Source organism: Ochotona curzoniae, unplaced genomic scaffold, assembly GCF_017591425.1.
Source record: "Ochotona curzoniae isolate NIBS_2020 unplaced genomic scaffold, NIBS_Ocur_1.0 contig_430, whole genome shotgun sequence".
Lineage (NCBI taxonomy): Eukaryota > Metazoa > Chordata > Mammalia > Lagomorpha > Ochotonidae > Ochotona > Ochotona curzoniae.
The window spans coordinates 481,364-496,904 of record NW_024466219.1 but is presented as its reverse complement, the minus strand read 5'-3'; the positions used below and the strand labels follow the sequence as shown (position 1 = coordinate 496,904).

Genomic DNA, 15,541 nt, shown 5'->3' with positions numbered 1-15,541 from the left:
GGCTCTGTCTCCCCCGGGGAGATTCACACGTTTGAAATGCGGCATGACACAGAGAAGGGGATAGACAGGTCCCCACCCCAGCTCGCACCTGTTCTGCGGCAGAAGAGCGAGGGGGGTCTCAAAGAAAGGGGGTCCTGGCATTCACATTCCAGGTGCGTACCCTGAGCGCGCCTGGGGCGTAGTGCGTTCAGGTTCCCTGCAGGGCACTGCAGACGTTAGCGGTGGCGCTACCTCGAGACTTCCCTGCCACCTGTCCCTAGGCGCCCCGCGTGGTCCTTCCTGGAGAGTGGGCGCGGCAGTGGGAAAGTGGCGCCTCGTCCCTCCCGGCGCTGATTGGCCGGCGGCTCCTGACCCGATCCCCGATTTGTCGGCCGTGCCAGCCGCGCCCCCGGCGATGGCATAAATCAGGTGGAGCGCGCGGTCCAGGAGCCGGCTAAGGAGCAGGGGCGGAACGGCTGGGCCCTCCCGCGGCTGGCAGCCATGTGCCGCATCCCCGCCTCCTGCCTGGAGCGGTAAGAGGCCGGCGGGGTCCGCCCCCGACACGGGGTGCCAGGGCTAGACAGGGGATCCCCGCAGCCTCCAGCCCTCCCCGAACTGGGTTGGTTTTTTACCTAGTTCCAGGAAAGGATGGGAGCAGCCCGCAGCCCCTGTCTCCAGCCGAGGCAGAGCCTGGGGCATCCCGGGGTGGAGGCAGCTGAGAAACCGCTGCGCTCTGGATTTGCCTTTCAGAGCCAAAGGGTTCAGGGCGCGCTTGGAGAGCTGGCTGCACAGACCGGAGCCGGGAGCCGAGACCGGGAGCGCCGCACTGAGTGGGAAGCTCAGCCGAAACAGGTACAAGCCGCTGACCAGCCGGAGAGTCCCGGGCGGGGCGTGCGCGCAGCGGGGACGCTCGGGGGTCGGTGGATGGGGCCGGGCAGCTCCATGGCTTCGCTCCTGGGCGAGGGGACGCAGGGTCATCCGGGGCGCGTGCACCCTCCCGGAAACCCACCCGCTGTGCACGTGGCTCAAAGGCAGGGGCAGCGGCCTCGGGAGTCCGCGGGATGGACCCCTGTGCTCGCCTGCTGCCCTGGGGTTCCTTTTCGGTTCTGAGTGCAGCAGCCCTGGGCCGGGCGCTGTGGTCCTGTAAACGTGCGTTGGGGCCTCTTTGTGTCTGCAGAGGGAAGCTCTCGGAAGAGGCGCTGGGCTGGCAGGACTGCTTTGATCAGCTGTTGCACAACCCGCGTGAGTGGAGGGGGACGCGGGTGGCTGCGGGAGCGGGGTTTGTGCTGGGTGACCTCAGAACGAGCCACTGTCCAGCCATCCCGCTGACTGCACTCCTTCTCCCATCCCAGGGGGACTGGCGGCCTTCCGAGCCTTCCTTAAGACCGAGTTCAGTGAGGAGAACCTGGAGTTCTGGCTGGCCTGCGAGGACTTCAAGAGGACGCGGTCGGCGGCCAAGCTGGCCTCCAGGGCGCACAGCATCTTCGAGGAATTCGTTCGCATAGAGGCGCCTAGAGAGGTCGGCACCCAGAGGCGCCCCAGCCCCGAGAGCCGGGGACCCTCTGGAGAGGCGCTGGGGCCAGCCCTGGGTGCTGCTGCCTGCGGGTCCGGGCTGCTGGGCGCGCCTGCTCTTACCCGGCTGACCTGGCTGGGGAGGCCTGGAGAGCGGGCCTGCCCTCTCAGCCTGGTCCACTGGCTACCCGCCCGCAGGTGAACATCGACCACGAGACGCGGGAGCTGACCCGGAGGAACCTGGAGGCTGCCACGGCCGCGTGCTTCGACCAGGCGCAGGGACAGGCGCGAGCGCTGATGGAGAAGGACTCCTTCCGCCGCTTCCTCAGGTCGCCCGCCTACCTGGCCCTGCTGGCCGGCGCCCCGCAGCCCTCGCACGCCTGAGCCGCCCTGGCCGGCGCCAGAAGGCTCCCAGCCCCGGGCCACCCCGGGCCAGGCTGGACGCGCTGCCCAGGCTCCGTGGGCGCTCTCGCCTGCCTGGGGCCACTCAGCTCTTCTCTGGAACCCTGACCCGGGATGAGGACCTGACACCCCAGGCCCTGCCCGTGAGCCCCATCCAGCTCCGCGGATGCTCTTGGTGGTCTCTGCTGGTGGCCTTTGGTGGTGTCCGGCCAGGACCCCAGCTGGGCGGTAGGGATGACGCAGCCCCTGCCTGCCTGACACAGCAAGGCCCCGCCCCCTCCTGCCTGTCACAGCTCAGGACCCGCCCCTGCCTGCCTGTCACACAGCTGGCCCCGCCCCTGCCTGCCTGTCACACCACTGGTCACGCCCCCTGCCGGTCACACCGCTGGCCCCGCCCCCTGCCGCCTGTCACACCGCTGGCCCCGCCCCCTGCCTGTTACACAGCTGGCCCCGCCCCCTACCTGCCTGTCACGCCGCTGGTCACGCCCCTGCCGCCTGTCACACCGCTGGCCCCGCCCCCATTCTTAGTGTCTGGATGTCCCCAGTGTCCAGCCACTTGCAGCACGACCGCATCTGGGTTGCAAAGGCTGAGGCCGCGGGTTTCACAGGTATCTCCAAGGGGGCCCAGGTCCTGCAACATGCCCTCCCCATGGGCAGCCCGGGTGCCCTCCTTTGCCTGACACCCTTCCATGCCCTTCAGCCGCTGTGAGAGCCTGGCACACAGGGCCCTGTTCCCCCAGGCAAGTGTCTGCGTGGACCCTTAGCCCGCAGGGGCCTATGCTACTGACCTGGGAGGGCTAAGGGTTCTGGCAGGATGCCCGAGCGAAGTTGGGGGTCTGGGAGCTTCCTGTCCTGGGCCCCTGGGTGCGCTGGGCACAATGCCCACCTGGCAGAAAGCCCACACTGCCCATGATGGGTCAGAGCCCGCAGGACAGGACATGACACGCCTCCCACAGGCCACACCAGCTCCAGAGCACCCATGAGGCCTCTGCGTTGGCTGGGCACCCAGCGGTCCACCCGGACGTGGCCACTCCCTCCCCTACCCGAACAGGGTCCAATCCTGCCCCAGGGTCCCCATTCCAACCTGGTCGGCAGAGAGGAACACCAGCGACCTGGGGCCAAGTGGGGTCTCTGTCTACACCTGCCTGCTGGGCTGCCTGGGAGAGGCTCCCAACCCTTGCTTCTCTCCGTCCTCAGGCCCAGGCTTTCAAATTCTGACAGGGTTGTCAAAATGTTTCCATCTGAATAGAACAAGTATTAAAGTTGATTTACACCAAGCTGTGTGTGTCTACACCCGCTTTGTCTACACTCGCCGTGTCTCCTGGACTGACCCATGGACTAGGTTGGCCCTGCCCTACCCTGTTTTTCGGCACGACACTGATTCAGGTTGGCTCAGGTGCTTGCGTGGATCGTGTGCACAGGATCCGGACGTCTCAGAGCATGAAGCTGCTCAGGTGGATGGGGTCTCTGACACCGTGGGGCAGGGACAGGGTCCAGGGACTCACTGAGCGGGCTGTCCCGTGTCCCCCTGTGACAATCTGCATTGATGTGACTTGGGTACCTACAGGAGTCCAGATGTGCTGTGGGCCCCCAGAGCGCAGGCTCACCTGGGGAGATGGAGGCAGAGACCAGCTGCACAGTTACAGGGCAGGAAACCCTGGGCGGCTTCCAGGTAGGGGTTCCAGGTGGGGGTCTTCCAAATGGGGGTTCCAGGTGGGGGTCTTCCAGGTAGGGGTTCCAGGTGAGCCTTCCAGGTGGGGGTTCCAGGTGGGCTTCTCAGAGCCACACAGAGGCTAATTTCTCCAACTTGGTGCCCGGTCAGAGGTGCTCCGAGTGTATCCTGGGCGGAGGACGAGGGGCAGACAGTTGTGGCCAAGTGGGATGAAGGGGCCCGTTCCAGGTCCTTGTCTCTCACCAGAGAGCGCAGTGGGCACAGGGGAGGACGTGTGGGCACTGCTCAGGGTAAAGGGGAGGAGAGCCCTGTCCACGGAGGGCGCTCCCTCCTGCTGCTGGCCTAGGAATGACAAAGGGTGTGGTTCCTGGGCTTCACCCCAGGCTTCCAGGAGAGGGACAGTATCTCTGGTCACTTGGTTACTTGACCGGCAAGTGGCCTGGGGCAGCAAGTGGGGCTCCCTGCTCTCTGCAGAAAGGCGTGGGTGAGGCCTGGGCAGGGAGGAGGGGATTGAAGTGTGTTCATGTCTGTCCTTTGCTTCCTGGATCTCCTCTGGCCCCGCCTCCACAGGGCCAGGCTTTGGGGCAGTTGGAGGCCACGGGGAGCAACTGCAGGTAAGGGGTACAGGGACTCCCTGCAGTGCTGGAACCAGGCTTCCCGGAGTGCTGCCTCCTGGGAGGGCTGGGTGCGGGGTGGGAGCGGGTGGGGGAGATACGTGGTTGCCCAGCAGAGGTTTGAATCCAGACTCAAGCTGGCGCCCGAATGGGATGCCAGTGCGGCAGTGCTGGCTAGAGGCTCCTGATTGGTCCATGCCAGCACAGCCCTGCTGATCAAGGCATCGGGATGGCACCATCGGGATGCCAGTGGCGCCACCTAGGGCCCCCCGTGGGACTGTCTGCCTGCCTGTGGTGGTCTGGCCTCGCAAGGGACCCTGTGGCCCTCCCTCCCCCAAGGGCCGGGTTTGGGGAAACTGAAACTGGAGCCCTAGCGGAGAGGAAGTGGCTGTGGGGAGTGACACACCCAGGGCTGAGTCAGGCTGGCTTTGTAGAGTCCAAGGTCCTTACACTACTGCCCGGCTGAGGGCAGCAGAAAAGCAGGTGGGCCAAGGCTACAGGTGTGTTCCTGGGCGGCGAGGGCTCCCTCCTTCAGGGGGTCTGCCTTCTGCAGAGGGGGCTCCAATGCTGCTGAAGGAAAGGTTCCCACACCCCTCAGGGCTGGGAAATCCACCCTAAGGAAGCCAGGAGCCCAACTCACCACCATGTCATTGAGACGTCTGGCCACCACTTGCCACGTGTCATTTGGACAGGTAACCCCTGCCAGGAGGGCCTCTGTCTGGCTGGCCTGGGTCCCCCGACAGCTGTCCTGGTCCCCCCACACTGGCCTGGTGTCCCCCACAGCTGGCCTGGTTCCCCCCCACAGCTGGCCTGGTCCCTCCACAGCTGGTCTGGTCCCCCCACACTGGCCTGGTCTCCCCACGGCTGGTTAGAGCCAGCCCTAACAACTCACACCAGTGCAGCCATGCAGCTTTCAGGATCTGAGTGGGGAAGAACTGCCAAGGACTCCTTCTTTGTTCCTTTTATTATTATTTAAAACTGAGAAAGTGAACAATCTCACTTAAGGCCTCAGTTGATGGAGGCATGGAGCCTTCATTCTGGCTCCCATGCTGGGCTCTTGCCCCGTGCAGGGGCCAGGACAGAATCCCAGGCCCAGTCTGGCCAGTCCAGGAGTTGTGTAGGCATCTAGGGGTATATCTTCATTTACTTATTTTTATTGGAAAGTCAGATATACAGAGAGGAGAAGAGACAGAGAGGAAGATCTTCTGTCCAATGATTCACTCCCCAAGTGACCACAATGGCCAGTGCTGGCCAATCCGAAGCCAGGAGCCAGGAACTTCCTCCAGGTCTCCCATGCCGGCGTAGGGTCCCAAAGCTTTGGGCTGTCCTCGACTGTTTTCCCAGGCCACAAACAAGAAGCTGGACAGGAAATGGGGCTGTCGGGGTTAGAACCGCTGCCCATATGGGATCCTGGCACATTCAAGGAGAGGACTTTAGCCGCTAGGCCACGGCGCCAGGCCCAATCCTGACTTTGGACCAGCTCTGATGGTTGGGGCCACGTAGGAAGTAAACCAACAGATGGAATCGTGCTCTTTGTAGCTCTGACTCTCAAATAAACAAGGCTGTAAAGGATTTATTCATTTTTATTTAAAAGGCAGAGCTACAGAGGGAGAGACAGAGTTCCATCTGCTGGTTCACTCCTCAGATGGCCGCAATGGCCGGAGCTGAGCTGAGCTGATGCCAGGAGCCAGGAGCTTCTTCCAGGTCCCCCACGCGGTCAGGGTCCCAAGGCTTTGGGCTGTCCTCCGCTGCTTTCCTAGGCCGTAAGTAGAGGTGGATGGGCAGTGGAACAGCCAGGACACAAACCAGAGCTCATATGGGATGGCTGGTGCATAGGAGCAGGACTAACCTTCTTCAGCTCCGTGCCAGGCCCGAAAGAAGCAAACCTTAAAAATAAAACCAAACACTTTAGTAAGAGAAGCAAGGGGCCACCACGAGCTCCTAGCAGTGCAGACAAACACAGACTGGCATGGCTGCCTGCGCTGAGGGACAGAACCCAGCTTCTCTTTAACAGGCACATACTGCGGCCGCAGGATCTGGGGGCATCACTCTCAGCCAGCCCAGGATCCGGGGGCGTCACTCTTAGCCAGCCCAGGATCCAGGGGCCGTCACTCTCAGCCACCCCAGGATCCGGGGGAGTCACTCTCAGCCAGCCCAGGATCCGGGGGCCGTCACTCTCAGCCAGCCCAGGATCTGGGGGGGAGCAGTCACTCTCAGCCAGCCCAGGACCTGGGACGGGGCAGTCACTCTCAGCCACCCCAGGATCCGGGGGCGTCACTGTCAGCCACCCCAGGATCCGGGGGCGTCACTGTCAGCCACCCCAGGATCTGGGGGCAGTCACTCTCAGCCACCCCAGGATCCGGGGGCGTCACTCTCAGCCACACCAGGATCTGGGGGTGTCACTCTCAGCCACACCAGGATCTGGGGGCAGTCACTCTCAGCCACCCCAGGATCTGGGGGCGTCACTCTCAGCCAGCCCAGGATCCGGGGGCGTCACTCTCAGCCACCCCAGGATCCGGGGGAGTCACTCTCAGCCACCCCAGGATCCGGGGGAGTCACTCTCAGCCAGCCCAGGATCTTGGGGGGAGCAGTCACTCTCAGCCAGCCCAGGACCTGGGACGGGGCAGTCACTCTCAGCCACCCCAGGATCCGGGGGCAGAGGTGGCAAGGAAGCCTTGGCTCAGGGATTAAGCCCTAACGCTGCACCAGAGAATCTCGCTGGGGCCAGTTCTGCCACCACATGGAAGGCAGGAGGCTCCAGCAGCACCTGCCCTCCACCTCCCCCCAAGGGGTTCTCACCCTCTGGCCTCTTTCATTCCTCCCTGCCCTGTGGGTGTTTGAAGGGCACGGGAGGGTGGCTGGTCTCCCTGCTTCCCCAATGCTTCGTGAACATGCTCCCCAGCTCTGTGATGAGCAGAAAGTATCCGAACCAGACTGCCAAGTTATGATCTCTCAGATTCCAGCCTCCTCCCCAGGAAGCTGCCGCCCGCCTGTCTCGCCCAGATCCACGATAGCCTGCAGCCTGGGCAGCGACCACCATGGACACGGAGGACACTGGCCCAGCCCTGAAGCTTGCTGTGGAGGCTGGGGACCTGCAGCAGGTCCGCCGGCTGTTGAACAGTGGCGCCGATGCCAACTTTCAGGAGAAGCAGAATGGCTGGTCGCCCCTGCACAGCGCCGTGCAGTGTGACCGCGCCGATCTGGTGGAGCTGCTGCTGGCCCACGGCGCCGATCCGTGCCTCAGGAAGCACAATGGGGCCACGGCCCTGATCATCGCCGGGATAGAGGGCAACGTGCAGGTGCTGCAGCTCCTGCTGGACGCCGGCGCAGACGTCAACGAGCGCGACCTGCACGGCTTCACGGCGCTCATGGAGGCTGCGGGGCGCGGGCACGTCGAGGCCCTGCGCTTCCTGCACTCTCGGGGCGCGCAGGTGAACATGGCCCGGGACCCCCCAACCGAGCGGCAGGCGCTGCGCCAGGGTGGAGCCACGGCGCTCATGGACGCAGCCGAAGGGGGCCACGTGGAGGCGGTGCGCACGCTGCTGGAGATGGGCGCGGAGGTGGCTGCCCGCGACCTCATGCACCGCGGCGCCCTAGAGCACGCACTGTTGAAGGGCCCGGAGGAGCGCGCAGAGGACACGGTCCGCCTCCTGTTGCACCACGGCGCGGATGTGAACGCGCGTGACGCCGAGGGCAAGACGCCCCTGATCCTGGCAGTGGAGAAGCGGCGTCTGGGGCTGGTGCGGCTGCTGCTGGAGCAAGGACACGTAGACCTGGACGGCAAGAACCATGAGGGCAGGACGGCACTGCAGGTGGCTGTGCAGCTTGGCCTGGGCGAGGTGGCCCGGCTGCTGTGCCACAAGGGGGCCCGCGTGGATTACGGTGACCTGGTGGCCAATGCCAGGAAGAATTATGACAATGACCTTGCCAGGTTCCTTCTTGAGCAAGGAGCTCCAGAAGCTGCGCCGCCCCCGACGCCCGCCTGGAGACCTCGGAGCTTGCGCTGGGGCAGTGCCCTGAGCCGGCTGCATGGCTCAAACCGCAAGCTCATCAACAAGCTCAAGATCTGTCCTGACAAAGAGTACAAAATCGCCAACACTCCCCACGGCCGCGTCTATCTGGGGCTCCACGAGGACCAGGAGGTGGCCGTGAAGGTCTTCGTTCAGGACAATGAATGCGCCCGCAGGGAGCTGTCCGCCCTTAAGAGTGGCCAGGACAGCAGCCGCCTGGTGACCTTGCTTGGCTGCGAAAGCCACGAAGGCAACATGTACGTGTGTATGACCCTGTGTGAGTACACGCTGCAGGAGTTCCTGGAGCAGCAGCTTCAGCCTGCCCAAGACGATGAGGACAAGTGGGCCCGCCAGGTGTTGCGTTCTGTGTTTGAGGCAGTTCAAGAGCTGCACCTACGGCGTGCTCATGCCCACCAGGACCTGCAGCCACAGAACATTCTCATAGGTGGGTCCCTGTCCCCACAGCTGGGTCCCCGCTCTCACCTGGGTCCCTGTTCCCACAGCTGGGTCCCTGTCCCCACAGCTGGGTCCCTGCCCCCACAGCTGGGTCCCTGTCCCCACAGGTGGGTCCCTGTCCTCACAGCTGGGTCCTTGTCCTTACAGCTGGGTCCTGCCCTTACAGCTGGGTCCCTGTCACCACACCTGGGTCTGTGTCCCCAAAGCTAGGTCCCTGTCCTCACAGCTGGGTCCCTGTCCTCACAGCTGGGTCCCTGTTCCCACAGCTGGGTCCCTGTTCCCACAACTGGGTCCCCATCCTCACAGCTGGGTCCTCGTCCTCACAGCTGGGTCCCACCCTCACAGCTGGATCCCAACCTCACAGTTGGGTCCCCTCCCCCACAGCTGGTCCCTGTCCTCACAGCTGGGTCCCCGCTCTCACCTGGGTCCCTGTTCCCACAGCTGGGTCCCTGTCCTCACAGCTGGGTCCCTGTCCTCACAGCTGGGTCCCACCCTCACAGCTGGTTCCCTGCCCTCACAGCTGGGTCCCTGTCCTCACAGCTGGGTCCCCGTCTCCACAGCTGGGTCCCTGTCCCCACAGCTGGGTCCATGTCCCCACAGCTGGATACCTGTCCCCACAGCTGGGTACCTGTCCCCACAGCTGGGTCCCACCCTCACAGCTGGATCCCGCCCACACAGCTGGGTCCCTGTCCCCAAAGCTAGGTCCCTGTCCTCACAGCTGGGTCCCTGTCCCCACAGCTGGGTCCCTGCCCTCACAGCTGGGTCCCTGTCCCCACAGCTGGGTCCCCGTCCCCACAGCTGGGTCCCTGTCCTCACAGCTGGGCCCCTGTCCTCACAGCTGGGTCCCTGTCCTCACAGCTGGGTCCCTGTCCCCACAGCTGGGTCCCTGTCCCCAAAGCTGGGTCCCTGTCCTCACAACTGGGTCCCTGTCCCCACAGCTGGGTCCCTGTCCCCACAACTGGGTCCCCATCCTCACAGCTGGGTCCCACCCTCACAGCGGGATCCCCGCCCTCACAGCTGGGTCCCTGTCCCCACAGGTGGGCGCTACCCTCACAGCTGGGTCCCCACCTGCACAGCTGGGTCCCCGTCCCCACAGCTGGGTCCCACCCTCACAGCTGGGTCCCTGTCCTCACAGCTGGGTCCCTGCCCTCAAAGCTGGGTCCCCGTCCTTACAGCTGGTCCCTGTCCCCACAACTGGGTCCCCGTCCGCACAGCTGGGTCCTCGTCCTCACAGCTGGGTCCCACCCTCACAGCTGGATCCCACCCTCACAGCTGGGTCCCTGCCCTCACAGCTGGGCCCCCCACCTCACAGGTCAGGGTTGGGGAAGGGGCTTTTAGACCAGGTGGCCTGCAAAGTTAGGGTAAAACAGGACACAGAGAACAAGGCAGCCAACACCTCAGGAGGCAGCCAGCCAGGGTGGAGCTGCTGGCAGCTGAGTCACTGAGCAGCAGATAAGCCACCCAGGCTACCTCCCACCCAGGAACAACGCTCTTCCAGCCGATTGTGCTGGCCATAGGACAGGAACTACATACCCCACAGAAAGCCAGCTCGGAGTGGAGACCTAAACGTGCTGTGGGGTCTGTGCCCTCCAGGCTCCCCCTGCCCTGCCTTGCTCAGGGACCCAAGCTGGAATCCCCTCCCCCCCTTCCTTTCTCCAATGCCACCGGAGGCCACATAGCTCCGTGCACGTTGGTGGCCCAAGGACTGTCAGTGCCAGCGGCAGAGCGGGGCTGTGGCTCTCCTGTGAGGTTTGGAGCTCACATGCTTACCCCTGCCCCCCAAGACGCTGCGCACGGCATCCGCCTGGCTGATTTTGATCAGAGCGTCCAGCTGGCTGAACCCGCCAAAGCCGCACAGGCCGTCAGGACAGACCTGCAGGTGAGCCTGGCCCGTGTTCTAGTGGCCTCCTCCTTTTTCCAGCCCCTGGCCTGTGGTGACCTCCCACCCCTGTTGTTCGGAAAGGAGAGAGCTGGTATCGCCACAGCCCTCCCCTCCCCTAGAGGCCTGCCCTCTCCTGGCATGGGCACTCGCCCTCCTCCTCTGCACCTTCGGCTGCGGGGTGCCCACCCCACCCTGCTGAGCTCAAGCTGGTTCTGCCTGCTGTCCCTGCACATGGCGGCCTGACAGTGGCTCCCGCACAGGCCCTGGGCCGGCTGGTCGTCTACGTGCTGTTGAAGGGGGACGTCCCGTTTGAGCAGCTGAGCACCATGAGTAATTGCGAGGTCCGGCGTCTCTGTCCTGACCTGGAGGCTGAGGACCTCACTCACTGCCTGCTGACCCCCCAGCAGGCTCAGAAGGACCCTCTGGGCAGCCTGCTGGGCCACCCCTTCTTCTGGGAGCGGCAGAGGTGAGCCGGTGCCCAGCCTGGGCGGGGGTCTGTCTCTGGAGAGAAAGTGAGACCACCAGGACTCTGTGGTCCCAGCCGCTACAGGACGCTCCGGAACGTGGGGAACGAATCTGACATCAAAAAGTGCAACCCCCAGGGCTCCATCGTGCAGCTGCTGCGTCCGGAGCCCTCGGAGCAGAGCCTCAGCTTCGCCCAGTGGACGGGCAAGGTGAGGATGGCGCCGTGGGGACCTTCTGCGTGGCTCCCCAGCCTTCTCCAGCTGGACTGAGAGGAGACCCTCCCCACCTGGCCCATCCCTCCACTCTGTCCCCACATCTGGCCTCTGGTGACTGTCATTCAGCCTCGGCCTGGCCCTGGCTGGTCATCAGTCACCGGTCACCTTGTTGGCGATGCTTGCTGAGCGCACTGGGCCATGGGACAGTGGTGAGGGCCCCTCAGGGCAGATCTTGTGGGAGGGCCCCACTTGGCCCTCCCGCTGAGCCCGCCCGCCAGTGCGGTCATGGACAGCGTCGGCTCACCGTGGCCAGGCAGCTGCGAGTCCTCTGCTGGCGCCTGGGACTAGGTCTCTCCTGGCTGTGGGGTCTGCAGCTCAGTCCTAGGGCGGCCCCCTCCCACTAGCTCCTGGGCGTCACTCAGGCCCCGCGTGACATCTGCTTCCCAGGTGGACAGCTACGTGCTGAGCAAAATGAACAACTTCTACCGGAACAAGAACCAACCTCACCTGCGCTACAGAGACAGCGTGGGGGACCTGCTGAGGTTCATCCGCAACATCGGGGAACACATCGACGAGGAACAAAACCAAAAGCAAGTGATCCCAGCGCAGGGTCAAGTCCAGCTCCGTGGGGCGGGGGGGGTGGCATAGGGGACAGACGGGGACAGCTCCCTCCTTGGCCTCCTGGGCGCTCCCTGTGGCAGAGGATGGTCTGGGGGTCTGACTCCATTCCTGGCCAGAGAGCAGGTGGGGTCTGGGAGGGTCTGCGCAGGCGTGGCCAACCCTGTGCCCTGTGCCCTGTGGCAGAGGATGGTCTGGGGGTCTGACTCCATTCCTGACCAGAGAGCAGGTGAGGTCTGGGTGGGTCTGCGCAGGCGTGACCAACCCTGTGCCCTGTGGCAGGATGAAGGCTCGGCTGGGGGACCCGGCTCTCTACTTCCTGCGCACGTTTCCAGACCTGCTGCTGCACGTGTACCACCGGCTGCGGCAGTCGGAATTCCGGAGGCACTTCCCACAGCTCCCTCTGCCCGCGGGGCCCGGCGTGCTGGAGACGGAGGTGCCGGGGGGCCAGGCGCCGGGGGCTGACCCCTGACCTGAGCGGCGTGGGTTCAGCGAGCTGCTCAGGAGTAGGCAGGTGGCGACCCTTGGGGGTGGTGGTGGTCTGTAACAGAAGCGATGTCTGCCCACAGCTCGCGACCCAGGGCTCGCTTTCAGGGGCAGGTGGTGGGAGGGCAGCGGCCAGGCACCTGGCCAGAGGCAAGGCTCCCGCAGGGCCGGGGCTCCCAGGACAGCATCTCTGCTTCACCCACAGCCTCGCCCGGCCACGGCCCACTCTCGCCCCGGCCACGGCCCACCCTCGCCCCGGCCACGGCCCACCCTCGCCCCGGCCACGGCCCACCCTCACGCAGGCAGGAGCCGCCCGCCAAGCTGCACCTCATGTCAGTGTTGCTGGCCCCCCATGTCCAGTCTAGGGGTTCCTGAGGGATTTGGCCGAGGTCTCTCCCTGTGGGCCCCATCCACACCCTGTGCACGCGCTCTCACTTTGGATAAATTTGCTTCTTTTCCACTCTGTTCATGCCTCAACCCAGATTCTTTCTTTGCCGGAGGGCAGGAACCAGGACACCACGGCATGTCTGACTTACTCACCCCGGGCTGGGCTGGGCCTACACCTAGTGTGTCACAGATGTTGTCTATACCCGCTGTGTCACAGGCTGTGAGTCTACACCCGGTATGTTACAGCTGTGTGTCTACACCCGCAATGTCAGCTCTGCGTCTATACCCGCTGTGCTACTGAGGCTCTCAGGTACCCAGGCTGTGCTCCGCCCTTGCCAGTGTGGCCCCTTCCCAGGCCTGGGTCCATGGTTCAAGTTGGAAGGGGCCCATGAGGAGGACACTGTGGACTCCACCCCTCATCTGCTCGCTGGGGGTCCCTGGTCTGAGGGTGTGGCCTGGGCCATGCTGGACTGGGCTCCAGTTGAGTGCTCTGGGTGAGATGGCCTGGCCGGAAGCCACAGGCCAGGCAGAGAGGGCAACGCGCAGTGAGACTGCAGTGGACACGGTGTAGACGGTGGAGTCCATGGGAGCCTGGGTCCTGACGTGGTGGTGGACAAGGAAAGGAGAGCTTCCTTTATTCTGACGTAGCCCCAGCTGAGGCCTAGGGGCAGTCAGGCGTGGTGGTGGTGGCTCCGGGTGTCCCTGCTGTTGTCGTCCTCCACCTCTGTCCGATGGGCCTCTGCACTCCCTATGGGACATGATGAAAGCTTGCTGTAGGCACCACTGAGCTGGCCGCTGGCAGCACGTCCATGCTGAGCACGCACGTGGTCATCTGGTCGCCTGCTCTCTACAACTTTCCCGGCCCAGGGCCTCTCGCTGCGGTGTGCTGGGGTCACCGTTAATGTGTGTGGTGGTGCCCTAGAGGTCCTGAGATGGGACGGAGTCCTTGCAGAGTGCATGGCTGAGTCCCAGTTGGGGGTGCCCTTCCTTCTGCACTAACAAGACCGCTCACCTGTTCCTGTCCCCTGGTGCCCAGTGCGCGCCTCCAACATGCTGTGGACGGCATGGGGAGCCCGTGTGTGCACAGGCTGCCGGTTCGACACTGCACACCACACACACCCCTTCCCTGAGGATGGGGCCTCTGGTGCTTGAGCGCCCCTGGGTGTTCTGGGGAGCTCGGGGCTTCCCCAGCTGAAGTCCTCCATGCACAGTCACACACTTCCCCACGGTGGGAGGTGCTTGGCCCGCCCAGCCGTGAAGACACCCCTTAAATCGGCATGTTGAGATTCACTTCTCAGCTCTGCCCAACCCCAACTTGTGACTGACATACGGCCTGGCAGGCAGGATGTGGCCACTCGGTGCTTGTGCCACTCACAGGGGACACTGGGGGGGGAGGGGGGCATCCCCGGCCCAGTCTGAGCCACGGTAGCCAGAGGGGGAGGGGTGAGGGTGGCAGCTCTTCTGTCTGCCTCATGACTGTGCTGGGCAGCTGTACGACCGCCTCCTGATCCACAGCTGGTGCCTGGGCCCTGTGCCTGGGAGAGCCGTTTCAGGATGGGCAGGACCGACTGGGGGCAGCTGGCTGGTGTGCACGGCTGCCAGGTGCACAGAAGCGAGAGCTGCTAGCCAGTGGAGTGTGTGGGCGGCTGGAGGGAGGCACCAGGTCGAGTCTCAGTGGCCTCGTGTGTGCCTGGAGAGCTGAGGGGTTCCAAGCAAGGAATGGGAGAAAGATTTTCACTTGGAGGGGAGGAGGGCTCAAACATGGCCTCAGTGTGCAGGGGTGAGACCTGATATAAGGAGATAAGTCAGGAGGATGGGGCGCAGGGCAGGGGCAAGGCAGAGAGGGCTGTGCGTGTGACAGCAGCTGAGTCAGGCAGGTCAAGGTGGAGAGGGATTTCTGTGGCATTATTGTGCAGCGCACCATGCAGCACTCTCTCTGGGGTCTTCTGGCCCCAGGAGGCCCATGTGGGCGCCCCATGCCCAGGTGGGTGCCCCAGGCCCATGTGGGCGCCCCATGCCCAGGTGGGTGCCTCAGGCCCAGGTGGGTGCCCCAGGCCCAGGTGGGTGCCCAGGCCCATGTGGGCGCCCCATGCCCAGGTGGGTGCCTCAGGCCCAGGTGGGTGCCCCAGGCCCAGGTGGGCGCCCCATGCCCAGGTGGGTGCCTCAGGCCCAGGTGGGTGCCCCAGGCCCAGGTGGGCGCCCCATGCCCAGGTGGGTGCCTCAGGCCCAGGTGGGTGCCTCAGGCCCAGGTGGGTGCCCCATGCCCAGGTGGGTGCCCATGCCCATGTGGGTGCTCCATGCCCAGGTGGGTGCCCCAGGCCCAGGTGGGCGCCCCATGCCCAGGTGGGTGCCCCAGGCCCATGTGGGTGCCCCAGGCCCAGGTGGGTGCCTCAGGCCCAGGTGGGTGCCCAGGCCCAGGTGTGTTCTCCAGGCCTATATCCTGCCTTACCCTTGTTTTGGGGTCTGGAGGTTGTGGGGTCACCACTGCCATCTTGATGCTTCTGGGGGCTTTGGTGTCCAGTGTTGCTGGGCTGTTGGTGTCCTGCTGGTCCCCCTCACTTCTCCTTTCTGGAGTGGGGCAGTTTTTGTCTGAGGATGAGCAGGGGTGACTGGTATCAGTAGGGCCATCCCGGAGCTGCCCTCGGAAACCCGTGGTCATCTCCAGGCTGGCGCCTCGGGAACAGGCTCAGGGAGACGTGGTCACCTCCTGCGGGCTGGGCTGGCCTCCCAGGGTTGCAGTCTACAGCCTGGCTCGCCCAGCCCCCGCGGCCACCCCACCCTGCCCTTGGGGCACTTGCTGCCTATGTGAGCTGGGCTCAGCCCTGCCCCGTGCCTCTCTCCCT

At 64.6% G+C, this 15,541-nt stretch overlaps 2 protein-coding genes across 3 annotated transcripts; both read left to right on the top strand.

Moving 5' to 3' along the window:
- The first annotated feature begins 438 nt into the window (after window positions 1-438).
- On the top strand, window positions 439-1,875 carry RGS16 (regulator of G protein signaling 16). The gene is made up of 5 exons (XM_040985768.1): window positions 439-512; window positions 730-831; window positions 1,157-1,221; window positions 1,332-1,498; window positions 1,690-1,875. The coding sequence occupies exons 1-5, from the start codon at window positions 481-483 to the stop codon at window positions 1,873-1,875; spliced, it is 552 nt and encodes a 183-aa protein (XP_040841702.1). The 5' UTR covers window positions 439-480.
- A 2,241-nt stretch (window positions 1,876-4,116) lies between these two features.
- RNASEL (ribonuclease L) lies at window positions 4,117-12,456 on the top strand. 2 transcript variants are annotated; one of them, XM_040985341.1, is made up of 7 exons: window positions 4,117-4,179; window positions 7,143-8,634; window positions 10,430-10,524; window positions 10,788-10,993; window positions 11,069-11,201; window positions 11,655-11,797; window positions 12,108-12,456. In XM_040985341.1, the coding sequence occupies exons 2-7, from the start codon at window positions 7,218-7,220 to the stop codon at window positions 12,295-12,297; spliced, it is 2,184 nt and encodes a 727-aa protein (XP_040841275.1). In that variant the 5' UTR covers window positions 4,117-4,179; window positions 7,143-7,217; the 3' UTR covers window positions 12,298-12,456. The 2 variants fall into 2 exon arrangements, with proteins under 2 accessions (XP_040841275.1, XP_040841274.1); XM_040985340.1 differs by lacking the exon at window positions 4,117-4,179 and having other exon boundaries at window positions 6,992-8,634.
- Window positions 12,457-15,541: the final 3,085 nt, after the last annotated feature.

Bases quoted from the DNA above. Each gene is read 5' to 3' on its own strand.
- RGS16 (XM_040985768.1), top strand. From the start codon at position 481: ATGTGCCGCATCCCCGCCTCCTGCCTGGAGCG. The intron at 832-1,156 runs GTACAAGCCGCT...TTGTGTCTGCAG, and splicing joins GGGAAGCTCAGCCGAAACAG to AGGGAAGCTCTCGGAAGAGG. The intron at 1,499-1,689 runs GTCGGCACCCAG...ACCCGCCCGCAG, and splicing joins GCATAGAGGCGCCTAGAGAG to GTGAACATCGACCACGAGAC.
- RNASEL (XM_040985341.1), top strand. From the start codon at position 7,218: ATGGACACGGAGGACACTGGCCCAGCCCTGAAGCTTGCTGTGGAGGCT. The intron at 8,635-10,429 runs GTGGGTCCCTGT...CTGCCCCCCAAG, and splicing joins GCCACAGAACATTCTCATAG to ACGCTGCGCACGGCATCCGC. The intron at 11,202-11,654 runs GTGAGGATGGCG...TCTGCTTCCCAG, and splicing joins TCGCCCAGTGGACGGGCAAG to GTGGACAGCTACGTGCTGAG.